Raw genomic sequence first — 27,408 nt, 5'->3', positions numbered from 1 at the left:
TGAATCTGGGTGCGTCAAAAAAATATCTCTCGCAACATTTGTGTCATCTCTTTTTCTACTCATGTAAACATAATTTGTATCACTCATCATCTTAAATATATGTTGTATCCCAGTTATATGACCTTTAGTCTCTTTTTGTAATTTACTCTTGTGTTTCTATATTTGTGTGATTTGAATAACATTCTTTGGATTCCTCTCTTGTAATGAATGCAGTATGTGTCTAGGTGGACCATGGCGTTTTGTCAAATCAACAACATGTTGTCTCTCATCTGAACTTAGAGGACCAACAAAAGAATGGCCTTCTAATTTATCAGGTAAATTGTGGTTGTGAACTTGAACAGCTAAGAGTCTCACAGAGCCCCACATCAAATGAGATATAGCCTGAACAAATTTAGAGAATTTAGATTCTCTCTCATGCTATTTTGGTTCACTCTTCATCCTTTTTCTAATCCAATTATAGTTAATTGTCACATAAAGAAAAAATAAGAGGGCAAAAGAGAGGAAAAAATTACAAATCAATGGGTGATATTAATGCATGGCAAAAACATGGGAGAAAAGACATAGAATGATCCAAATTTTGTTTGAACATATGGTTATAAGTTAGAACAATCACCACCTTCAGTCGATTTTGTAAAATTATGTTAAATCGAATTACAATTCTAAAATTATAAAATATCATTAGAGTCTATCCAAAAATTATTAGACGTTTCTCGTGATATCGTCTATCATTTATATCCATACACCAAATCTAATAAAAGTGTGTCTGATGAGATGTGTTTAAAGTCTCACAAGTTCTTGTATTGAGTGAAATATAACTAGAACATTAGAATCAACCACAATTCCAAGACTCACCCTAGCTCCTTAAAAATCTTCTTCAGCACTTCAGTTGTTTTCTAATTTTGTGATAAATCAACATCTTTCATGTACGTTATAGTACGCATCTTCCAGGTAAATTCTATTTCAAGAAAAGTAACGAAGTAAAATTAATTAACTATTCGTAAAAAGTTTCAAAATCTCAAGCGGTCAAATCAAAAAACACAACTCATCAACTACATATTTTTCAATTTTTAAATAGATAGTTGCAGTTCAAGTGTCAACGGTCAGCATTGTTGGCCAAAAAGTTATGTGTCAATCTCAGCCTATATATGTTACCAACCATCTCTTCCCTATTCACCAAAAGTCTCTCCTTTATCTTTCTTCTTTTAGCAAACATCACCTCTCTTTTTCATACACACATCTTTCAATTTGTTGCAATCATATTGTGTTGTTTGAACACCAAAATGAAACCTATTTCCAAATTGCATGGTTTTAATTATGATCAACAAAAGATAAACATCAATGGTCCACGTCCTACTCCTTTGATGATTCGCAAGCCTAACTCATCACACAAACAGCAAAGGGTTCCCATCATCATATACACTCAATCACCAAAGATTATTCATACAAAAGCACAAGATTTCATGGCTCTTGTTCAAAGACTTACAGGCATGACAACTACCAATCAAGCACTGCCACGTCAGCAAGAAGTTTCTGAGAATTTTGATTCATCTTTGTCAGATGGATCAAACAACAATAGTATCAACTACAAACAGCTTGATGGTGATCATGAAACTACTTCAACAACTAGCTCAGTTGATAAGGGAGGTGTGAATAGCAATATTGATGATGAACAAAGCCCTAATAATATGATGAAATTTGCAGAGATGCCATTATTCACTCCAACTTCATATGATTTCTTTAGCCCAAACAATTCATCTCGACCGGTTTATAAATTTTCCGATTCTCCATATGGAATTTTGGGAAGTTTGATATCTCCTTCTGGATTGGGATTCATCCAAGATCTACCTGAATATTAGGTGCATATGCTTGTTCATGTTGTGTGCTATATATTGGGCTGCAGATCTCTTATTATTAGTAATTTTTGCATATTTAAATTTGTAAAGTTTGTTGTATTATGGACATAAGAAATTATCATGAAGTACTAGGAGATTTAATTCATTCTTTCTAAACATAGGAATAATTAGAACAAGATTACTTGTTAATCATTTGGAATTTGTTACCCTAATTAATTTCATTTCCCTTACTTATTCTGTTTATTTCCATGTTAATTTTTTTCTCCTCATACAATAATAATAATATATATATATATATATATATATATATATATATATATATATATATATATATATATATATATATATATATATATATATATATATATATATATATATATATATATATATATATATATATATATATATATATATATATATATATATATATATATATATATATATATATATATATATATATATATATATATATATATATATATATATATATATATATATATATATATATATATATATATATATATATATATATATATAAAGCTTCTTCCCTCTTACCAACCCCTAAACCAGATAGTGGTAAAAGAAAGAAGGAATATATTATGAAACCAAACCTACCATAAAAATGGAACAATGCATTCAAGCAATTAGTTAGTCAACGCTAAAAAAAATGTGACAAGTTTCACAGATCAGTGTCTGGTTTTGGTGTTTTTGTCAACTTGTTATTATCTGATTATGGAATCTTTTTGATGAAGAGATGTACCTACAATACAAGAGCAAAAGTCAACTTCTTGCTTATATGATAACCATTTTTATAACTACAACTTTGAAATATTTTATCTTTGAATTACTAATATTTAACATTTGGTTGAAGTTTCAATTGTCAATTGATTATATAGCACACCACCGGCAAGACCTCCATTTGGAGTATATATATTAAAGCTTACGTTTCAGAAAAAAATTGGTCAATAAAAAAAAAGTTTTTAAAACGTAAGGTTATGGTTAGACGAACATGCTAATCGATCTTTTCCTTATACATTTATTCTAATTGACCACTGACTGAGTATATAGAGCTTGTTGCAATGGTTTTGAGATTTCAATGCGGTGGAGGGGGAATTGATTTAGAAGGTTAACACTCTAATGTTTAAGTTAATATAAGAATGAAAAGTAGGTGTATGAATGAGAATGAATTTAAATATATGAGAAATGGCGCGCTTTCCTTTTTAAATGGGAGTGATTAATAATAGAAAGTGTTAATCACAATCAGCCGCCGTCAGATTGATCTGGATGACTAGCAAAATTCTCGTGTATAAAATTGTCTGCTCATAGGAAAAAGGGAGATTATTTGTTATGTGTTTTGCCCCTCTTATTTAGTTATTAGGCCTTGTGGAATGCCCGAAACAATTGCCCAATAAATCCATGTTTCTACTCTATAGGATGAGGGTTTGTGATACATTCCTTTGTTCAACCTCTGGATCCGAGGATGTAACAACCTTTGATGGGACGTCATCGTCCTTGGTAACAGGTGCGTCGAATGCCTTTCTTGTAATGGATAACATTTTGCTGGTAGCAAATGATGTGTGTCCTTAATCTAGTTAATGATGGTGTTTCCTCTTCCTTAGAACACTCAAGTGTTTTGAACCGTTTTTCAAAAAGATCTCAATCATTGGTAGCGCGTAGGGATCATACAATCCTTGGTGGATGGATAAGATATAAAATGCTTCTAAAGCACTATTTTGGCTTTTCTGCCATTAGTGACCTGCAAGAGAGTCCTTTATTCTTCCTTTGTCATTTTTTTTGTGAGCTTATTTGTTTGACATTTGATAAAGTCTAATATAATTTCGTTTATTGATAGAAGTCATACATGTTTGATTAATCTTCCATCTTCTTTGAGATAAAGTTCATCGGTTTCTTTTGCTTCTGCTCCCTTTTATAGGGTTTATAAAATAACAAACATTTGATTTCTTACTTTATTTGCAGTCATTACTTTCTTCTGAGGGTGTTAGTGTCTGAACTTGCTTGCTTATTATTAGCCTAAAAATCTAGCTAAATGATTCAACAAAAAAGGAGGGTAACCACGTTCAAAATATATCTAAGTATGAAGAGACTCAACCTTCGATACAATAGTCACGTCAACCAAAATGGTTCGACTAACTTGTTAGTCTTGGTTTTTGAAGAGTCTCAGGAACAAATTCATAAGATTATGATCACTCTATCTTCAAAACATGTCCATAATCTTGAAAAGGTTCACATGAATCAAATCTTCGACAAATGGTCAAATTCGACACGTTCATCAGATGATGTGTACTTAACGTATTTTCTAGTCTAAGACCAATTAAACTAATGATGTCCCGACAATGCTATATAAGTTAATTAGAAACTCTCGACAGAGGCAGTTACACTACTACAAAAAGCGTTTCTAACGTCAGACGCAAAATGCATTTTACCTCGGCAAAAGAATCGAAGTAACGGAGGATGTCATGAAAAGTAATAACTTAACACCCCCGTTTTTAAAACACTGAGGTAAATGTTTATTATGGCATGGGTTCGAACCACAGTTTCTGCACTTTTATTATTTACAAAAACTAGCGCCTTTTTTTATCTCGGTTTATCATAAAAATTGAGGGTCATTAGTTTTTTTAATAAAACTCGTTCCAATGTTTACAAAGAATATTACATTAATTGTCCATGAAGATCGTATGTTGGATCTTCAATTCCTTGATATTCTGGGCAAGATAAAATACTAGGAACCTCTTTTCTCAAAACAAAACAAAAGGGTTCGTTAAAGAAAATTCTCTACGGATCTTGCATGAATTTGTTTCTGGTGAAAAAAAATCGGTAAGATAATTAATATCAATAATCAAAAATATTTTTCGTATAAATAAAAATTTAATAGAACAAACCTTGAACCCATTTGATTTCTTGCTCTTGCAATCCATCGAAGAGAACCTTTTCAAGTTTTCTTATGTTTCAAGTGCTTCATATGTTTCATTTAGATTTCTAATATCGTAAGAGAACTTATATAATGGACATCCCTTAGGTTTCACGCGGATCACTAATGATGGATTCATGAGTGTTGATAACCTTTAAATGGATGGCAAAGATTTGTTTAAGGTCATTGAATGAAAATAGTGAAAGAAAACATTAACTATCATCTCGGTTTTTAAAACAAGCGAGGGGTTAGAGTAAAATAAATTATTTTTTTCCAAAAATGGTTACATTTTTTACCCAGAATATTAAAAAATAGATTGTATGAAACAAATCTTCGCAGAATATCAGATTGTTTACCCAGAGTATTAAAATGACAGCATGAGCAGATTTGTTGCATACAATGTATTTTTAATATTCTGGGTAAACAATGTAACCATTTTTGAAAAAAAATAATTTTGCTCTAACCCCTCGGTTTTAAAACAAAACCGAGGGGATAGAGTATTTTTTTTTTTTTGAAAATGGTTACATTGTTTACCTAGAATATAAAAAATACATTGTATGCAACAAATCTTCGTAGAATATCAAAATTGTTTACCCAAAATATGAAAAATGCAGCATGTTCAGGTTCCATACAAGGTGGTAGAGATTTGTCTTGAATGACAAATATGCCTTCACCCAGATTGACTGTTGATGCTATGATTATCACTGCTTTCACTAGTGTATACAATTTGCATGCTTGGAATGTATCCAACTTGTAATTAGGTTTTTGTTCCAAAAATTGGAAAATGTTTTTTCCGCACTTGTAATCCATCCGTAAAGACTTTTTAGGAATAAATTATAGTCATTCAAAACCTTAAACAACAACAACACCACCATTGTTTGAGATGGATTGCAAAAGCTGAAAAATATTTTGTTCAAGGCAGAAGAATTTTTTTTCCAGTTTTGTAATCCATCCTAAAAAAATGATGTATTCGACGGTAGGGCGGCTACAAATAAGATAGTATTTAGGTAAAATCTCTTCAACGAGTGCTTTATAATAAAATCTGATTATTTTATCCCTCGGTTTATCAAACAAACCGAAGGGTTAGATCATTTACTTTACAATTGTTAACAAATACAAATATAAAGTGCATTAGTAGGGATTCAAAGCATGTCCTGAATGGTATCACCTCGGTGTTTATAAAAACCGAGGCAACAAGTTAATTTAAATATATATATATATATATATATATATATATATATATATATATATATATAAAACCTCGATTGTTTTATGGATGACGTTAAAGCTTCGTCATGAAAAGCGTTATTTGTAGTAGTGTTAGGAGGTTTAAAGGCCGTTATTAACATGATAAATGGTTTGTAGTAGTTTTAAACAGTGAAGACGCGTGGAAGCAAATAAGGTGGCTGAATCCCACGTATGGGTATACGTGTCGATTCCTCTAGAAATAACAGTTTTCGACTGTTATCATTGTAGTTGTATATAATGCGGGCTCATACATGTAATTGAGGTCACAAAATTCATCAATTATTCTCTATAGAACTAAAGTATATGAGTTATAGAGAGAAATAGTTTGTGAGAAATATATGAGTCTGCGTCCTATTGCTTATTTCTTTAAGTCTTTTGTATTCAAAGTAATTACTTTAATGACATTTATCCCGTTTTTTGTCAATTATCTTTATCCAAAACTTATTATATTTAGAATTCACGTTCAAGTTATACACATTCCAACATTCAAGTCCAAATCACAAACACTTTTCATTGTATTTTTCTACACAAATTATCCTTGAGATTTTTCGAGTTAATCTCTTCAATGAACCAAACTCATGATTGTTTGCTAAAAATACCAATAAACAAATTGGCACGACTAATGAGAACCTTTTGTGCAAAAAAAAAAATTCTTCGGAAAATTAGCAAGTCTGTTAATTGTTTATGTTGTTCTTCACACATGAAATGCCTTCATTTGTTAAGTATGTATGCGTCTGAGGAGTGGTAAGACTCTTAATGAAATGGCTTGTATGACATTAAAGAATCATGCTCCCTAGAAAAATCCTTTGAATGCTCCAAATGTAGAAGAACAACCAACCGATACGACGATTGGCAATGTAGGAAGTTCAATAATTGTTGGAGAAATGCCAATTACTATAAGCTAGATATCAGTTTCGACGATATCACCAAAATTAGCGGTTGCACCACCATAAGGAACAAGTGTTCCAGCTACTCCCAGGGTCACACAACCAATAATAGGATACCATAGACCTTCTTTTCCCTTAAGTTTAACATTATCTCCAGGTAATAGGGAATATCCTTAAGGTCGCCAACAGAGATTATGGCAGACCTATAATTTAGTGCATGTATGTATGCATATAATGCAATGGCTATTGCATTCCTTATTAATCTATACTTGGCGTTAAGATCTGCTATAAGAAATCCTAGTTGAATGGCATAGCCACAAGGAGAGATATGATACACCCTTCAAGTTATGTCATATTTAACTACTAGTCCCCTCTTGTATATGAGACAACATATGAATGAAAGTAACCATGATATGGTGAATATGCTTACACGGCAAATTGACACTATGTTCAATCCTTTGATTCAAAACACAAACCACATTTATCAACAATTGACTCACCACATGGGTCAAATTGCATATTTCTTAGGTGTTCCCTAAGCGCTTATTCGACCAATCCCTCAAATTCAAAATGTTGGCCCTATTCAAAATTTAGAAATCCCAAATAATGTAGGGATCCTTAATAACCAAGGGCAAATGAAAAGTACCCCTCATCAACATGTGATGATTCTCCAATTACTCGTGACGATTTAGTTCTCTCGACGCACTAAAGCGTGTTGGGACAGTCGACCATGTCTACATTGTTATTGTTCGTCAGTCATTGTTCTATAATCAAATAAGAAAAGGAATATGATAATCTAAGAAGCATAAATAATGTATAGGTAAAAAAAATTAAGATACATAATGACAAACAGAGAAATTCAGCTTTTGTTATCTGTACTAAGGGTTTGGATTTTGAAATCCGAATTACATGCAGAAATCAGATCAAATATTAACCCTAACCCTACAATGTCCAATATTCATACCAAATTTAAGTAAGAATTGCATTTATATTGGATGTAACTTAATGTAGCTTAACTATAATCTATTAAGCTATTAAGTAGTTGCTCGCATCAAGATTCAGAAAAAACAAGAATATAAGAAACTTACCTAATGTGTGAGATGAATGTGTTTAGTTCAAATGAAAATGAGAAGAAGTTGAAGAAGTGCTTGGTTTGAATAAGCAAAAGTAGATATTGAGGGCAAGGTTGAAAATATGCTAAATTTGAATGAATGAGAACTCTATTATGATCTTGAGAGAAGTTGGTTTCAAATGTAACGGAATGGGGAGAGAAAGATTGTCTGCGCAAACTTAAATGAATGTGTTCAAATTTCAATCTCCAAATTTGAATCCGAATTTTAATCTCCAAACTTAATTTTTATTTGTATTTGACGTGGTTCTAAAATTCGAGTTTGTGCTGATTATGGTAAATTCAGATTTCAATCTCCAGACTTTATTTTTTAATTGTATTTCGCATGGTTCAAAGACTGACTTTGCTATGTTTAGGGTGCGTTCGAATTCCAATATTTAAAAATTCTAAAAATATTTTCGAAAATTTGCCAAAGTGAATAAGTAATGTATGAGGTGCTCTCCAACTCTAATTCCACTAACCTAAAGAACTTCAGTTACTTCCCTTGACATCATTACGGCTGCACAACCATTTGGAATCCACATTTCCTCACATGCCATTTTCAAGAGTTTTAAAAGAAATTTTTTGAAATTGGACCCTCTCCTTCTATTATTTCTCTCCAATCATCACCTAACGTTTTCTCTCTCTTCTTTTTATATATTATTTTTTATTATTATTACACTTGTTTTGGTTGATGGAAAGGGATGTATGAGAGGATATGATCCAAAGTCAAATTTTTTGAATGTTTATTAAAAGCTCTTTATCTTTCCTTTTTATTTTTATTTTTAAGTTTTGTGATTTCTCAACAACGCATAAATCTTCTATTCTCTTCTTCTTTTTGCAATTTTAAAATCTGAGTAAAATAAAAAAAAACTTGTTAAAAAAGATTGTCTACACCGCTTAATGTATCTAAAACGAGTCTAGTTCATCGATTTTTCAGTTATGGACGGTTTATTTGATTTTTTTATCGGTTTTAGCTAGGCATGATAACGGGGCGGGTCAGGGACGGTTTTTACCTCCCCCAAACCCGAATGCCCATACAATCCCAGTTCTGCGCCTCAAACCCAAATGGAGATGGATAATTAAAACCCAAAAACTGTCCCAAATGGTTTCGGATTGGGTTCAAGTATCCCCGCCCCGCCATCATCCATTTACTAAAATCAACTTTTTTAATAGAAATTTTATTTTTTAACAAAATTAAATTACATTATAAATAATAAAATAAAACAATCTCAAAAATTTCCATACATACATTCCAAATACTTTAAATAATAAATACAAATCAAATTATCAAAACATTAGCCACAAATTTAATAATATAAATTATCAAATATAAATAATAATATACATAAAGAAATAAACAGGACGAGTTTGGGGTGAGTACTAGTGTCCCCATTATCCGACTCATCCCCATATTTTGTAATCGGGGAAAACCCAAACCCGAATCCTAATCCAATCAAAGCGGGTTTTCCCTCGTCAACTTCGGAGTGGGTTCGGGTGGGTACCCGCGACTACGGGTTTTGTTGCCATGCTTAGTTTGGGAGGATTTAACATGCCACCCCTAAAATTATACATGGCACCCCCCATTTTTTTTATTCCAGAAATGCCCCTAATGAAACACAAACAATGTCCGGACCAAATTTACGGTAGACATTTTTGAAATTTCTGGTACAACCAAAATTTCAGGTACCCCCTGCTAAATTTATAGAATACCGTAAATTTCAAATTTACGTGACACCGTAAATTTCAAATTTACGTGATACCGGGAATTTCTGATATACTGAAATTATCGGTAGTCTCATTTTTAGGGTTTTTCTTTTAAATGGTATGGAGTTTTGCCGACACTTTTAAAGGGCTACGATTGCACCTACAAATTATGTGGCCTAGGATTCTCCGTCATGTGTATAAATAGGGGCATGTGGTGTTGAGTAATACATATTTCGAAAATGTCTACTCCTGAATTTCTGATTGGTGTGCAAGTGTATTTCAAGGGAAGAAACCCTGAGTGGAATTCAAAATTCCAGATGACACCACATCTCTTGCAAGGTTGAAAGAAAAGATGAACGAATTGCTGCCTGATTCGGATAATAGAAGGGTGACAAAGATTGAGTTTCGGGAAGACTGGATTGATACAAATGGAAGGGTGAAATACAACCTAATCGAGTTGAAGAATAATGAAGATGTGAAGGCCATGTGGAAATCATTTTGCCGTAGGATAACAAAAGGTCCAATCGAGTTGGATGCTCAGATCCAAAGATCCGTTGACGATATAATGAAGATGCTGAAACGTCCTGAATCTTCTGGTAGTGCTTAGGTTTTTATGTTAATTTTATGTTTATCATCAAATTGAACCATATAAACGCAATAAAATTATGCAATAAATAATATGTCTGGTTTACAAAATATACATATAAATAAATAAAAAAAAATCTACATAGGCCCTCCACGGGCTACATCAATCATCCTAGTTAAACCAGTATAGAGCTTACCATCTGGGTTTACCAAACCCATGATGTTATCTAAATAAACTGCACTATACTGTAATCGGGCGTCCTAAACACCTGCAGGTGGTGGTGGCTCAGCAGAAACCCTAGCATGTGAAGGCCCAGGAACGTCAGAAGCAGCGGTCGGAGGTATGATCCGAGGGTGTGATACACTGAGATACCAATCCAGGTATCCATCCCCGCACTGAGAAGCATGCTGAACAATAGCTAAGCTCTCCCTGATCTTACGTGCAGAGCTGATGATGTGGCTCTGAAACCATCTGTCGATACCGCCAGCTGGAGCCACAGGAACATGACGAGGGATAATATGAATAAAACCATACTGACGTAGACACCTCTCAGACAAGTGTCTAGTCACATGGGTCTCCCACCTGATATGCCCGGAGTACAGAGAAAGGTCATCAAATGGACGATAAGGGCAGTGAGATGCATATGGTGTCCATACCACATCGTCCACAGTCAGTGCGTCGAGCCACACCTCTAGGAATGGCCTGCCTGGCCTTCCATCTCCTTGCACACGGTGAGTCAGCAGCGACACGGTGAGTCATCTGATCACATAAGTGAGGGAAGTGCTCGTATATCCAGCACTGCAAATAAATAAATAAATACGAATAAATAAATACAAATAAAAAAATAAACAAATTAAAATATACCTGCGGAAGACTAAGATAACCAGCCATCTGTTTCGTCTCCGGCTGTGTAGCAACATCCAGGGCAGTGTACAACATGGTCAAAGCTGCCACTCCCCGCGCCTAAGTGGGAGTGTCCAAGGAGCTGAACAGACACAAGTACCACACATCAATATAGTTACCAGACTTGTTTGCAAAGAGAATACATGCCGTAAGATGTAGCATGTACGCCATAGCAGCAGCCTGGTACCGCGAGCAGCCACATGCTCATGGTATCTATCCCTGAGCCAAGACATCCGAAGATGTAAACCACAGTTATACGATAACTCAACATACACCGTCTTCTGAGATACCTCTAAGTCCTCCATACCCAAGCGCATCGCCGCCACTTGGTTAATGTAAGGAGGTGTGAAGAACGTACCAACAATGAGGATGTGGAGGAGGGCATCTACATCATCGAGTGTCACCGTCATCTCCCCGAAAGGAAGGTGAAATGATGATGTCTCTGGGTGCCACCTCTCAACAAAAGCAGACATCAGAGAGGCATCCAACATGGTAAGGGAGCACTGAGAAAACTCAAGCAAGCGAAAGTCTCTAACAATACAACTAACCGCCTCAGGCATAAGATCCCTCGGGAAGTCCTTCAGCTTCGATCCATGTGAAGCGATCCTCAGCGCTCCTCGCTCCTGTAATAGACAAAATTAAAATATTATAAGCAAACTATCGTACAATAGCATAAAGTAAAATATTAATCATTACATAGTTACAAATATATATACCCCCTGCCATATCCGATGAGCGATATGGTCAGTATATCTCGTGAGCACGGACACATCTCTAGGTCCTCCAAGAAACCCTCCATCAGTGTGCACACATGGCTCAGCAGACGCCCTGGTAGTGGTGTGTGTATCGGTCGGAGACACCTCATCCACAGCCTCTGTAACAACAACCTCCTCAGGCTGAGCCTCCATCAACTGCTCAACTACAGGCTCCTCAATAACACGCTCCTCAACAACAGGCTCTTGGGTAGCTAGCTGGATGTCTTTGACGGCGTGGTGGACGAAACTGCGCCGTCTGCTCCGCCAACCGTTTCCGATGAGAATCAGTCGGAGGACGGCGTCCAGCTCTAAGCTCTGAAGCCTGTGCCTCCTCATCTTTAGTAGGAGTCGCTGCTGCTCTATCAACGGTCCTGCCGGCTACAGTACCGTATATGCCTCTGGTTCTCACTGAAACAAATAAAAAAGGGAAAAAAATTAGAAAAACTACAAATTACCGGAAATTTTGAAATTTCCGGTATTTTTCAAAACATTCATAACTACCGTAAATTTAAAAAATTCCGGTATATGTTTATCTAAAATTACCGAAAATTTTGAAATTTCCGGTATTTTTCAAATCATTTATAACACGCACATTTCAAAAATCTTTGTATATGTTTTTATAAAATTATCGGAAATTTTGAAATTCTCGGTGGCGATTAACCGAAAATTTTGAAATTCCCGGTTTGAATATACCGTAAATTTCACAAATATACCGTAAATCTTACTGTTTTTGTGAAATTTCCGATAACACCTCCAAATTCTCGGTATCGCTTATAAATTTGAAAGATACAGAGATATCACGTAAATTTAAAAATATTTTGTAAATTTTACATTTTGGACATTTTGTTCATTGTGTTTGAGGGTGCCATATTTAAATGTGGCATGTTAAAACCTCTAAGTTTTGACTGACTTGCATTTTTAGACTAATCGAACCTGAATCAGGTTCAGTTTCCGGTTCAACTAATTAAACAGACCGGTCCGGTTCATTAAAAAAAAGCAAAATACAAATACCGTAAGACAGCCCAGAAGCTCTTCTTTCTCTCTCAGTCCCGCCGCCGAAAGCCCTGAAGCTCTTCATCTCTTAACCTGCCCGACGGTGGTTATACCCTAGATTTCAAGAGAAACATGGACGCAGAAAATGATACAGGTTCTTTGATTATTTCATTTCAATTTTCAAAATTTAGGTTTTGAATGTGTCTCAATTGTTTATTTTCGTTGGTAATTTATTTGATTATGTTAGAGAGGAATATGGATGGAGAGAGTAATGTAAGAAGAAGGAGCAGAAAAAAATCCATGACTGGGAGTGGAGCAAAGGAACATAAGGGGCAACTGGAAAGTCTTCAGCAAAAGGTTAAACTCTCTCCATTGTTGTTTCTCAGTACATATTAGTAACTTGTTTGTAGCTTTGCTTTCAAGGGTTATCTTCTATAAAACACATACACTGAAAACACGACTCTTACACGGAAACGTCGTCGACACCAGTAATAATTTGAAAAAATGGATAAATTAAACCTAATTGCTAGACATACCTTTTCAGAAGTGTCGGTGCGCTACCTAGGTTCTATTTAATATAGAGTTAACTATAAGTTTTTTAGTTTCAACTAGTTTTTTTTTTTCTAGGTATACATTTGTATTAGAGAAATTAGACATATTGTATGTCCTTAAGGGTAGGTTTTGAATTTTGTTTATGTGATTTGTTTATGCAAATGCTTGTATGTGTGAAGTTTGAACTAGATGGTGGTTGATAGGGAATAGCTTTTATATATTTATTCGGCTACATTCTGTTGGCAATGTTATCAATAACCTTTTCTATTTCAGAATCCCGACTTTTACGAGTTTTTGAAAGGGTTTAGGGAATTGCCTTTTATATATTTATTTGGCTACATTCTGTTGGCCATGTTATCAATAACCTTTTTTCTGTTTCAGGATCCAGACTTCTATGAGTTTTTGAAAGAGCATGACCAGGAGCTGCTTCAGTTCAGTGATGACGATATTGATGTATGTTACATTTAGACACTTCCTATCTATTATCTGTCATGTTTTTTTTGCTTCATACATTAAATGTGAATTTGTGATGAATATGGTTCTGTGATGCGTTGATGTAAGATGTATATTTCAAATGATTATCATGAATAATATGTAATATCTTCTAATGCTTTCTTTGACACGGGGAAGTTTGTTTATCTTAGCTAATAATCTTATATTGTTCATCCAAAAAGGTCATTAAAGTGGCTAAATGGGTGTTGGGTTTCCTTTTAGAGACATGTTTGTGGCACAACACAAGGAAATATAAATCAATATTAGCTTAGCTCATAATGGTTGAACCACCAACCCATCAATCAATGCAAATCAAATTTTTGCTTATCGGAATTTGTATCTTATACCTTTAAATCTTTTAAGTTCAGGTTACAATTCTCCTATTCAGTGCTATCAAATAGAGGCGCCATGGCCGCTATGGTGGATATAGATGGCGGTTTTTGAGCTTGCTACAATGGTAAATATCGGCCGATATTGCAGGGTTTTCCGCCATAATCCGCTGTAACGGCCGGTATGGTGGGATTTTGGCTCTCCACCATGGACCGCCATCTACCATCGACAACACTTCCTATTAGATTTTGAGAAGATACTTGGGGTAGAGACATGGTATTTATTGGATCTCTTGTAAGTTAGCTACAGCCCCTGATGATTTTACTTGACACTTATGATCTACCCTTTAGTATAGATAGAGAAATTTGGTCGGTGCTTGTATGTTTTCTGGTAACTTTTATTGAAGAGGAATGCTCATATTTTCAAAGTTGCACCTTTTTGCTGTTAAGTTGTAGGATTTCAGAACTTTATTTGATGCAATGATCATAATTTGTAGGGATTCTCTAATTCTTAAAATATTAGTTTCAGTCTATTTTCTTGTTACCTATTTGTGTGCATTACAAAATTGTTATTAATATGACAATCTCTTAGCATTAGAAACTATATAACTGTTTTGCTTCCTTTGTCCAGGAAGATTTGGATGCTGATTTGGAAGATGGAGATCTACATGTAGATGAGGAAGCTACTGAACATGAGGTTCAAGGAAAGGATAAAAAAGCTTCTAAGAAAGTTATAACCACTGCTATGGTTGATTTGTGGTGCAAATCAATTAAAGAAAATGGGAGCTTAAATGCGGTTCGTTCCTTGATGAAGGCTTTTAGGGCAGCATGTCACTATGGTGATGATGAGGAGAATGAGTCAATGGAAAAGCTTAGTGTAATGTCTAGTGCTGTGTTCAACAAAATAATGTTGACTGTACTTAATGAAATGGATGGAATACTAAGAAAGTTGTTGAAGATTCCCGCTACCGGTGGAAGAAAACAGATCGTAACAGATTTGATGGCCACAAAACAATGGAGGACTTATGGCCATATAGTGAAGTCTTACCTTGGAAATGCATTCCATATTTTGAATCAAATGACTGACTCGCAAATGATATCATTTACTTTACACCGGCTTAAATATTCTTCAGTGTTATTGGCTGCTTTTCCTTCGCTCCTAAGGAAATACATTAAGGTACAAATAGGTCACGGATCATCTAATCAATGTTCACTACATTTCACCTCATCTATGAACATTAGTACTTTTAAGTCTGTGGCTATGTTCTGAATATGTATGCCAATGCTAGTTGATTGTGGCACCCTTTGGTCTTGTGTAGTAATTGATGAATGAATCAGCTTAATAGGTAGACAACAATCAACTAAAACTTTCCCAAATTTCAATGAAATAATGATACATTTTTCCTTACATAAACAAGATTAAGATTAGTATAATTTCATTTGGTAAGCTTGCTGATGCACACAGTTCTTTTCCCTTGTTAGTACATACTTCTGTTAATGTGAATGAAAAAGCTTCAGTATAGGGAAATTTGTGTAGCCTCTTGCTAGAGATGTTATGGGTTTCTAGGACATGCAATTTAACTTAACATATGTTTATTCATTTGGTAATCACATTCTTGTTGAATTGATCAGGTGGCTCTTCATTTCTGGGGTACTGGTGGAGGTGCTCTTCCGGTTGTTTCGTGCCTATTTATGCGAGAGTTATGCATTTGTATTGGATCTGGCTGCATAGACGAATGCTTCAAAGGAATATATAAAGCCTATGTTTTGAATTGCCATTTTGTTAATGCTGTGAAACTTAAACACATTCGTTTTCTTAGCAACTGCGTCATTGAACTTCTCGGTGTGGATCTTCCGAATGCATATCAACATGCCTTCATTTTTATCCGACAGCTGGCCATGATTTTGAGGGACGCACTTAATACAAAAACTAAGGTGCTGTTTATTTATCCACTGCATGTTATTTTCTTCTGAGGTACTGTAAGAAGTGCCTCATAACGTTTTGAATTTATGGAATTTTCCTTGCTAACTGAGTCTGAATATATTTGGACTTGAATTAGTTTTACTTCGAACAAACTGAGCAATGGCATAGTTTTCTACCATTTTCTGATCTGCACTTTTTTGGTACCATATTGTTCTTGTTTCACTATTTGATTGAAGCTTTTTACAAACTGAAACATTTTTTTGTGTGCATTTTTTACAGTTTTATGTTATGGTTCTTATGTTGCTCTTTCTCTGTCTGAATGTTTTCTTTAGGAAGCTTTTCGCAAGGTTTATGAATGGAAGTTCATTAACTGTCTTGAACTTTGGACTGATGCTGTTCGCGCTTACAGTTCACAATCTGACTTTAAGCAACTTGCATATCCGTTGACCCAAATAATTTCTGGGGTAGCCCGTCTAGTTCCCACAGCTAGATATATTCCCCTTAGGTTGAGATGTATTCGGATGCTTAACCAGCTTGCTGCTTCTACCCAATCATTTGTACCAGTATCTATGCTTCTTTTGGATATGCTCGAAATGAAAGAGTTGAGTCGACCCCCTACAGGAGGTGTTGGCAAAGCTGTTGATTTACGCAGCATATTGAAGGTACTAATAACATGACTTGATGATAATGTGTATTTGTTGAAATCCACTTAACCTTAGAGGCATTCTTTCATATATTAGGTTAGCAAACCGACTCTAAAGACACGGGCATTTCAAGAGGCTTGTGTTTTTTCTGTGGTTGAAGAACTTGCGGAACACCTAGCACTGTGGAGTTATTCTGTTGCATTCATGGAGTTGTCCTTTATTCCAATAGTGAGGTTGCGTAGCTTTTGCAAATTGACCAAAGTTGAGAGGTTTCGAAGAGAAATGAGGCAGCTTTTACGTGAGGTATAATTTAAAATGATCATAAACCTTTTATATTTTACTTTTATCATTGGCATGCATCTGATCTTGTGGCATTCATCTCTAATATTTAACTTTTCCTCATTCAGATTGAGGCTAATGTCCAGTTTGTGAATGAAAAGCGCATGTCGGTTTCTTTTCTACCTAATGATCCTGCAGCATCATCTTTTCTTGAGGTTTGCTCATGTTTTCTCTTTACTTTTAAAGAATGAGAGTATTGATTGTTTCGATGTTGGATCTTGGTTGACTTTTTTCATTCATTTATTTACTTATATTGAAGCCTGCTCCATATTTCAATTCTGCTAAGCTCGCATACGCGCGCGCGTACACACACACGCTCGCTTATTTCATGTCTCAGTTTCACTTTCACTGCTGTACTTTAATTTAAATGATATTTATATTTGAGAATTGTAAATAGTGAACTTGATTTTATTAGGATGAGAAGAAGTCAGCCTCTAGTGCACTATCAAAGTATGTGATAACACTCCGCCAGAGAGCCGAACAAAAAAACAACTCATTAATGGAATCCAGGTTTGAGCTTTAAAATCTTGTTCATTCGCAAGGATTACTGTGTTCAGCATTTAATCATATCATTATGATAAAAGTTTATTATATAACTTCAAATTTTCTAGTGTTGTTGTTGGAGAAGAGTCCTCTGTTTTTGGCGATGAAGTATCAGCAAGTGATGAAGAGGATGCTGAACAAGACGAGGATGGAACTGCTGCCTTTAGCTCATCCTGGTTACCTGGAAATGACAAGTATTGCTCTTTTTCTTTGTTCATCTTTCACTGACACATCGTTCATGCACATGTCTAACATGATGACATTAACACAAATTTCTTCATACTTTTAATCCGAGGAATGCTTTGCTTTCAGGATAAAACAAGAACCTACCGAAACAAAAGGAAAGAGGAAAAAGCACCGGAAAGAAAAAACAGCCGTTGACGATGATGTTGTGGAAGACTTGGTACTTAGTTCTGATGAAGATTTGCCCTCAAGCGACAGCCCTTCTGCTGGGAAAATTGCGAAAGTAGTTGATCATTCATCTCCTAAACAAAACCGTAAACCAAAGCACAAAACAAAAAGGTTGAAAAGGAACACGCAAGGGAAAAAGTGAAAATTCTAGTTAGCAATGTCTATATCTTTCTCTATGACGGAATACTTTCTATCTGTTAGAACTTTTATTGGGTTAATGAGAAAGAAAAGTTTTGTAGTTTTACATGATATTGGTTTCTCTTATACACATCTTTACAATTATATTTTTGTTTAGAGTTCAATTGTTAAGCAAATATTCCAAAACAAAAGCCATATGATATCTTTTTAGATTGTAATCTGGTAGGAAGAGTGCCCATTATTATGAGAAGAAATATTATTGGTGTCGAATGTTGAAGTTCAAGTTTAGCTTGCGTGAAATTGTTGATCTTTCTGCAGGCTAAGTTGCCTGCAGAAACTCTGATCTTTCTTTGGATATTTTGAAGGGTCTGCTTGGTTTATAGATCAAATTATCCATTTAGAATTAATGTTCCATACCAATATATATCTACCTAGAAGCCCTATTATGTAACACTGTTTTGTTTTTGGTTTTATACCATTTATAAACTAAAAAACAAAAATATATGCATTATAGTTATTATACTTATAAACAATAGGGGTATAAGAAGTGAAAGAATATAGATTTAAAAGTAGAAAAACAATAGTTGAATATGAATAGTTTCCTTTCTATTTATATTGACAATAATAGTCCATATCATTAAAAGAAACTCTGTTAAATTAGGGGTATAATGTTATTCCTTTGATAAAAAGGTAAAATTAAGATCAATAGACCCAATATTCACAATTACAAATTAAATTCTGTATCTTTAAAAATTCCAATCCTTCCTCGGGAATCAAATTTTAAGCATGTAGGAATTCGGCCACCACAAATCCAGTTGTGATTCCGTTACATATCCTAACGGCGAGATCACATTCCTCGTATCACCAACCGTCAACTTACAACGTCCGTCATCTCTCACGTAAATCTTCTGCCGACCACCGGAAACAATTCCAACTGTCTTTCCGATACCAGGCGCCCATTCCCCGATCACCGCCGGTATCCTACGCCGGACCCTCGTGTCCCAAACCTCCGACGACGCTCTCAACTTCTCGTCAGTGCCGTAAACCGCAACGATACTTCCGTCGTAATTACAATCAGAATCGTCTAACCCAAACCCTAACCCTAATCCTATGGTATCCCATAATTTCACAACGCTTTTACTATTCGTAATCTCCGAAAGCGAGAACATATCACCGATGCTGCGACAACTACTTAGAAATCCACCGTCACCGTCATCACCTCTAAATCGGAAATACTCGCCGGTTCTATTTTCTTCTTCTACCTCTTCTTCGTCGTCTTCAGACTCCGATGATGCGGACGATATCGAACATGTTTCATCTTCGTCATCGGTGTAATCATCATACTCGGCTATGAGAGGAGAGATAGAAGGAGTTTTTTTGCGGAATTTGAGGAGGAAAATGGAGTGAAAGGTGGCGAGAAGAGCGAGAAAAAGAAAGCATAGTTGGCCGACATTGAGAACTATGGAAGAGGTTTGAGGATGAAGAATATTGAAGAGATGGTTTATTTTGTGCGTTATAGGAATTTGAATCATTTTATGAAGGAACACAAGAGAAATAATTTGTTAAAATGAGAAAAGAAAAAGTGATGATAAGTAATAGTAAGATATACTATATATAGCGGGGAATATTCGGAAAAGTGTTGAATAATTTGTTTGCATGGTTGGAATATATGTAGGACTAGTTTGTTGTTCAACGTGGACGTGGTTGTGTTGTGGTCGTGGATAGGAATGATGACCAAAGTGCAAGTAGATGTTATGATTTGTTCAAGTTTTGAAATTTTGTTATACGTGGTCTAACAAAATGGAGTACTTAGGTTTTTTCTCTTATGTCAATTGTATGATATTTATCCATGTTTGTTTGCCTTTGTGGCGCATGTTGACAACTTGCATTCAAAGTCTATCTTTCAACATTTTGAAAACGTGTTTGTATTAATCAGAGTAAAACGGAGTGTTTCACGGAAATTTGTTTATATGAGTCTACTTTGTGAGTAGAGATAATAATTAATCGGGCCGGCCCAATCAATTCAGAGGTGCCATTCAAATTTTAAAAATAGACCCAAATTTTAAATATAAATACAATTATAATAATTAAAAAAGACACATAAAAATTACATTTAAGTATTAATCAATAATATATTTAATTATAATTATTTTGAGTTTTGATTTATCTCAATTTTTGTATGTATTGAGTTTTTATTATAGCATTTTTTAATTAAAAATTGAACCTTTTAAAAATTTGGGGCCTCCCAAAATTTGGGGCCCTGTGCTGTAGCACTTCCTGCACATGCACAGGGCCGGCCCTGATAATCAATAGAGGATACTACCCGTCTTTTAAATACCTGTATCCATATTTGCGTGAGCATTAATATTCATATTCGTATTCATATTATATGGATATCTTAATAGGACAAAACTTACCTATAATTTTTTTAGGTGTGGTTCTTAGTATTTTCCAATAAAAATATGACAATTTTATAATTTCCTCTTACACGTATGCATTTTTTTTCCTATTTTCACTCATTAAATGATATTTAAGTATATTTGTTATATTTTCATTGGATAATAGTAAAAACTACACCTAAAGAATTGTAAATAAGTTTTGTCCATCTTAATATCTGTATATGTTTGTTTGCGCTTGTAGTAAAATTAAATTGAATAATTACAAAATATCATATAATTTTAAATTTTTTTAACAATATTTTAAAAAATATATGTAGATGTTAATGTTGAGTTAAAAAATAAATAAAGAGTTTTATTAAAATGAATAATAAATTAATAACGATATATTTTTTAAAATTAATAAATATGTATTTTTATATAAGGGTTAAATATGTTTACGGTCCTTATAAATATTTCAATGTTTTTAATTCCTTCTAAAAATTTTCTCTTTCATTAACGGAAGTTAAAGTAGCACGCCACATTGAAGACAGCTTGGCAAAAATCTGAAAAACGCTTGAAATTGAGGGGTTTTAAACCTCCTCTAAACGAACCAGAAACTTTTAGGCTATGTTTGGGAGTTTGGAGGGGAAGGGAGGGGAGGACTTTGAAAAATAGGAAGAATTGGGTAAAAAGGGTAAAAAGATTTTGGGTAGGAGGGTTTTGGAGGGTTTGAGTTTATTCATAACAACAAAAACCCCATAAAATGGGGGAACTAAAAAATTGTATTGTAGGAGGGTTTTGGAGGGTTTTGAAGGGTTTACATAAATTTTTCAAATATGATTTAGGTTGTTATAGTATTCTGAAAATTAAAAATTTATTAATGATAATGACTTTTTTATCATTCTAAACAAAATCATTTTTTCAAAAAATGTCAAATATTTTCCTATATTTTTTTAAAATTTTATTTTTGGAAGCCTTCCCCTCCCCTCCCTTCCAAACTCCCAAACATAGCCTTAGGAACAAAGTTCTAACACCATTCAAAATTGCAACATTGTTCACAATCACAATCACATTTGTTTCACCAAAAACAACATAGCAGTAACTAGAGAGATTAGAATAACAACACCAATATCATGTTTCTAATTAATACATAGTTTCATATTTCCACATGATAACAAAGACCATTTCATAGGTTGAAAGAAGCTTCAACAAATTGATATAAGTATAGCCAAAGAAAATTGGTATATTGTTTATGTGTAAGCAATACAGATGATACAGATAAATTCTTATTTGTTGTAGCAAGACTACATATTAAAAACCTTTTGGCATGTGAAAATGGCTCAGCGTTTAGTTTTGGGGAAAATGTTTCTTCAGTGAATGGTGTTGGATACCCTCAACTAAGAGCTGTTTTTCTGGGTGGATAACAGTAATCATCTATTGAATTTAAATACTCACTCAGTCTCGTTTCTGAACTTAAGTATGAATCAACTCATACCATTTTGTGAAGTAGAAAATGAGTCCAATATTTTGAATGTGCATTCGTCTTAAGAATGCAATTTTAAATGGTGCATTTATGGTGATCCAAATTTTTTTTGTGTTTGTTTAGAGGAGGTTTAAAACCCCACAAAATTTCAAGTGTTTTTAAAATTTTACCAAACTGTCTTTCACGTGGCGTGGCACGTCAATTTCCGTTAATGAAAGTTGACGGTTGGGACCAAAATTGTGGATGAAAAACTTTATGAGGACTATTGTTTGAAAAAAAATTTTAGAGGGACTAAAAGCGAAAATTGGAATATTTATAAGGACCATAAACATATTTAACCCTTTATATAATAATATAAAAGACATTATATAAATATGTAGTGCGGATATGGGACATGGTAGGTAGTAAAATACCCGTGTCCGCATCCATACCCGCTTATTTTAATGGATAATTACCCTTAAGAAAAACATATCAAGAATAGAAGTAGAAGCATGCTAGCATAGAAAGAAGTCCCGATTGAAAACGACTTTCCTTAGGATAAGCTTTTAGGGAAAAGTCTAAGGAGCTTATTCGTTGATAACAAGTCTTTATTCAAAAAAGGAGGGAAAAGTCTAAGGAGCTTATCCGTTGATAACAAGTTTTTATTCAAAAAAGGAATAGAACCGAAAAACTTTGAAGGCCAAGGTCGCAGAGACAAATCCATATGTCCCGTGCTAATGTTCGTACCTATTTTTTGAGTTTTTATCCAACCTATTATAAACATTTTTTACCAGGTATCTATAAAGTATGAGTCAAATTGCAATCTCAATTTGTGAGCACGAATCCTCATCAACAATAGTTTCTGCCGCCAAAGTTGCAGCCAAATAAATATAGTTTGAAATGACGAGATCGTTTATATTTGCTAATATAATTTATAAAAACATATTTCAATATTATTAAGATAATTTTATTGATAATATTTTTTTTTTTAAAATCACAATAATATTTTGAATTAAAATATTTTATTTATTCTAAAGAAATAACTAATTAATTTTATATTAAAAATATATAAAAATTGATATATTTATAAACCAACTAGCTATTGTTGTGTTGTCTTTTCTTTCCTAAAAGAAATGTAATTTGATAGTAAATAATTTTTAAATTTTTAAATTTTGAATATATCAATTTTCTATAGTCTTAATATAAAATTAATTAGTTTTTAATTCTTTATAAATTAAAAAAAATTATAAAAGTTATTAAATATTTTAATTAAATATGATGTTGCTTTTGGATTGACTGCTTTATGCAAAATAACATGGAGTTTGTTCAAGCTTGTTCAGGTGCATAAGGGGCACATGTGAAACACAATGTACCAACATGTGTGCTGCAACATTTGGTCTCATACATTAGACATGTTATGGCAGTTTTGATTCTGTGAGAATTCGGTCGAACTCTAGTAGGTCGAAGATTAACTTCCTGTTTCGACCGAGAATGTGTCGAAGACCTTCATACTGAAGTCGAAGTGTGTTCTAGTATGTGGGTGTCGAAATGTTAGGGCTGTTAGTATTTCGAATTGAGTCTGTTTGTTATGTCCAATTGTTTAAGTTAGCTTGTAGGCTAAGTTGGCTTGTAATGGGTATTTGTGAAAAAACCCATTAGTTTAATATGTTAGGTTTTATTATAAATAGCATACTAGTCTCTCATCTTTGCATATTGCAAATCCTTTTCACAATAAATTGGTGCGGTGAGCATGGAGAAGATGCCTTCAATAAAGTATGAGATTGGAAAGTTTAGCGGAGTGAACGATTTCTCTCTGTGGCGCTTGAAGATGAAAGCTCTACTGGTTCAGCAGGGTTGTTTGGAAGCATTGAAGGGAGTGGAGGCTATGGACGTTGCGTTAACGGAAAAAGAAAATACGGTCATGATAGAGAAAGACCACAACGCAATTTTGTTAAGCCTTGGTGATAACGTTCTTCGACAGGTATCCAAGGAGACGACGAAATCAGGGTTATGGGTAAAACTTGAAAGTTTGTACATGACTAAATCGCTGATAAATCAACTATACCCGAAGCAAGCTTTGTATTCATTCAATATGATTGAAGACAAAGTGTTGGCTGAGCAGTTGGATATGTTCAACAAGCTGATTCTTGATCTTGAAAATATTGATGTGAAGATCGATGATGAAGATCAAACACTGTTACTATTATGCGCTTTGCCTCGATCACATGCTCACTTCAAAGAAATTCTCTTGTATGGAAGGGAGTCACTGACCTTTGAAGAAGTTCAATCAGTTGCGTATTCTAAGGACTTGAACGAACGAAAGGAGCATAAACCTTCGACCGCTGGTGAAGGTTTGGCCGTTAAGGGAAAATTCTTGCGAAAAGATGGTAAGTTCGACAAGAAGAAGGGAAAAAGTCAGCAGAAGTCTTACAGTGGCGAAGCATCTCGTATTCGATGCTATCATTGTAAGAAGGATGGTCACACAAGAAAGGTGTTCCCTGAACGCCTAGAAGATCATGGAGGTAAGGATAATGGCAATGCAGCCATTATTCAAGATGATTTTGACTCATCTGATGTTCTTGTGGTTTTGAGCAGTGACTCTAGTAAGGAGTGCATTATGGATTCAGGTTACTTGGCACATGACTCTAAACAAAGACTTGTTCGAGGAATTATGTGATCAATATGGTGGATTTGTATTCCTGGGAAACAAAAAAGCTTGCAAGATTGCATGTATTTGATCTGTGAGATTCAAGCTCGACGATGAGTCAATAAGGTTGTTGACTGAAGTCAGGTATGTTCCTGACTTAAAGAGAAATATGATTTCTCTTGGTGAATTTGACAAGAAAGGATATGTTTTCCAAGGAGATAAAAGTATCCTAAGAGTCATGAAGGGGTCGAAGGAAGTCATGAGAGGCGTGAAAAAACAAGGCTTGTATACCCTTGAGGCTGAAGTTGTAAGTGGTTCGAAAAATGTTGCATCCACGAGACATTTGTCGAAGACAGAAATTTGGCACATGAGATCGGGCCATGTTAATGAAAGGGGTTTGGTCAAATTAGGAAAATAAAATCTACTTGGTGGAGACAAAGTCGAAAAGTTGAAGTTTTGTGAACCCCGTGTACTTGGATAATCTTGTAAAGTGAAGTTTGACAAAGGCAAACAAAGAACACATGGATCCCTTAATTATATCCATTCTGATCTCTGGGGTATTTTCAGGAGTGAGGTATTTTCTATCCATAGTAGATGATTATTTCAGAAAATTATTAGTATTCATCTAGAAGGCTAAGGATGAAACTTTTGAGAATTTCAAAAGTTGGAAGACTCAGGTCGAAAATCAAACTGGCAGAAAGGTCAAGAGGTTGAGAACCGATAATGGCCAAAATTGCAATGAGGCGTTCAACAATTTTTGTGGTGCCTTTGGTATTGAAAGGCACAAAACTACTGCAGGTATTCCATAACAAAATGGTTTGGCTGAAAGCTTTAATTGAACTATTTTGGAGAGAGTTAGATGCATGTTGACTAGTGCTAGGTTAAAGAAGGTGTTTTGGGCTGAAGCTGTTTCGACAATAACATATCTAATAAACAGATGTCCTTCGACAGTGTTAGATATGAAGACACCTAAAGAATTTTGGCCAAGAGATCCACCAGATCTCGACAAATTGAGAGTATTTGTCTGCGTAGCCTATGCTCACATTAGGAAAGACAAGGTCGAACCTAAAGCTCTGAAATGCATGTTCATGGGATACCATGAAGGAGTCAAAGCTTATAGGCCATGGTGCCTAGATCCAGGTCACAAGAAGAGTATCACTAGTCGAGATGTAGTTTTCAATAAAGCTAAAATGGCTTTTAAGAAAGTAATGTAGTAATTGAAGGATATGTCGACTCTGATTATAAGTATTTTTCTTATTCTTTCATGAGTCATGTAGTTTTTTTTCAAGATATCTTTATTCATTGATGATGATGGTAAATCTAGCAAACATTTCATCTATGTTTTCATCTTCCTTCATATCGAATGTTTCAAACTTTCTCACTCCCATGTCAATTCTCTCTTCTTTTACATGACTTGTTCCTTCACTATGAATTTTAAGTGTATCCCAAATTTCTTTGGCTAAGTTGCATTCCTCTATTCTGTTATATTCTTCCATACTTAAAGCCCAATATATTATAAATTGAGCTTTTGAATTTGGAAGTACGTGATTCTTTTTTTTGCGGTCCAGCTTGCTTGAGGCTTAACCATTGCAGGGCTAGTATCTGTTAGAGTAGTCACTGGAGTAAAAGTTCATGTTTCTATTACGGACCACATATTTATATCTTGAGATAGAAGAAATAGTCTTATTTTAACTTTGCAATAGTAGTTTTCGGCGCCATTGAAGAAGGGGGGTCTGTGAGGTGTTCCTCCTTCAGCTACAGATTTGTTTAGATCATACATTTCTTGATTAGAATCGTTTTACTCTAACACAATTAAGTGTTTTAGTTCAGAGCATGCGCTCTGATACCAATCGTTGAAACAAGAAATGTCACTAGAAAATAGGGGTTTGAATAGCGACCCCTTTTTTAAACTTTTAAATTGATTTTTGGAATATTTTAAGAACAGGTAATTAAGGAAATGGAAATAAAGTAAATAACACACAATCCTTTATCCTGGTTCACCAATTCGTGGTTAGTCCAGTTCTCACACTCTACCCATGACAAGGATAAATGTGGCAATTTTCTCTAAGCCTCAAAAGGTTTTTACAATTACTAAAGTATTCTTTATCTTAGATTTGATTACACTTCACTTTTCATGGTTTTATATCGCTTGAGGATATACTAGAAGAAACAATGTTTGACAAATTTGTTTACTCGCTATATGAGTGAAAAGCCTCTTTTTGAAAGAATAACTTCTAAGCTAATTTGAATTGATGAGAATGATCAAAGTTTGAGTGTAGGATGTAGTTGGTATTTTCTTCATAAATTTGATGATCTTTACTGTGTGGTGAAAGAGAGTATATATAACCACTTTTGAGAAGTAACCGTTGAGAGAGCTTTATTGAGAGTTGTCCTTTAGGTAGTTGAATCAATGGATGTAATGACTCCTTAAAATGTTTGAACTGATTCATTTCAGCGGAGTTCCACATGTTTACTGTTCTTTTGAATAATGAATTCTTTGAAGGAGATATGTGATTTTGCTAAGTTGAATCCTCTTAGATGTTTTGACAATTTAAATGTATATTGAGTCAATCTTAGATA

General features: G+C 34.3%; 3 protein-coding genes across 3 annotated transcripts; 2 read left to right on the top strand and 1 right to left on the bottom strand.

Annotated features, from left to right (window-relative positions):
• Positions 1-1,143: 1,143 nt before the first annotated feature.
• LOC131636607 (uncharacterized) lies at positions 1,144-2,095 on the top strand. The gene has a single exon (XM_058907218.1). The coding sequence runs from the start codon at positions 1,146-1,148 to the stop codon at positions 1,854-1,856; it is 711 nt and encodes a 236-aa protein (XP_058763201.1). The 5' UTR covers positions 1,144-1,145; the 3' UTR covers positions 1,857-2,095.
• Positions 2,096-12,986: 10,891 nt separating this feature from the next.
• Positions 12,987-18,485, top strand: LOC131636615 (nucleolar complex-associated protein 2-like). Its single transcript, XM_058907225.1, has 11 exons — positions 12,987-13,123; positions 13,217-13,326; positions 13,903-13,974; positions 14,974-15,519; positions 15,975-16,277; positions 16,599-16,928; positions 17,007-17,213; positions 17,318-17,404; positions 17,665-17,759; positions 17,861-17,986; positions 18,105-18,485. Exons 1-11 carry the CDS (start codon positions 13,102-13,104, stop codon positions 18,343-18,345), a joined length of 2,139 nt encoding a protein of 712 aa, XP_058763208.1. The 5' UTR covers positions 12,987-13,101; the 3' UTR covers positions 18,346-18,485.
• Positions 18,486-19,114: 629 nt separating this feature from the next.
• On the bottom strand, positions 19,115-19,873 carry LOC131636608 (uncharacterized). The gene has a single exon (XM_058907219.1). It carries the CDS (start codon positions 19,871-19,873, stop codon positions 19,115-19,117), a length of 759 nt encoding a protein of 252 aa, XP_058763202.1.
• Positions 19,874-27,408: the final 7,535 nt, after the last annotated feature.

This window comes from Vicia villosa, unplaced genomic scaffold (genome assembly GCF_029867415.1).
Source record: "Vicia villosa cultivar HV-30 ecotype Madison, WI unplaced genomic scaffold, Vvil1.0 ctg.001793F_1_1, whole genome shotgun sequence".
Lineage (NCBI taxonomy): Eukaryota > Viridiplantae > Streptophyta > Magnoliopsida > Fabales > Fabaceae > Vicia > Vicia villosa.
This window is presented reverse-complemented; position numbering and strand designations above follow the sequence as displayed.

Bases quoted from the DNA above. Each gene is read 5' to 3' on its own strand.
- LOC131636607 (XM_058907218.1), top strand. From the start codon at position 1,146: ATGTTACCAACCATCTCTTCCCTATTCACCAAAAGTCTCTCCTTTATC.
- LOC131636615 (XM_058907225.1), top strand. From the start codon at position 13,102: ATGGACGCAGAAAATGATACAG. The intron at 13,975-14,973 runs GTATGTTACATT...TCCTTTGTCCAG, and splicing joins TCAGTGATGACGATATTGAT to GAAGATTTGGATGCTGATTT. The intron at 15,520-15,974 runs GTACAAATAGGT...TGAATTGATCAG, and splicing joins TCCTAAGGAAATACATTAAG to GTGGCTCTTCATTTCTGGGG.
- LOC131636608 (XM_058907219.1), bottom strand. From the start codon at position 19,873: ATGATTCAAATTCCTATAACGCACAAAATAAACCATCTCTTCAATATT.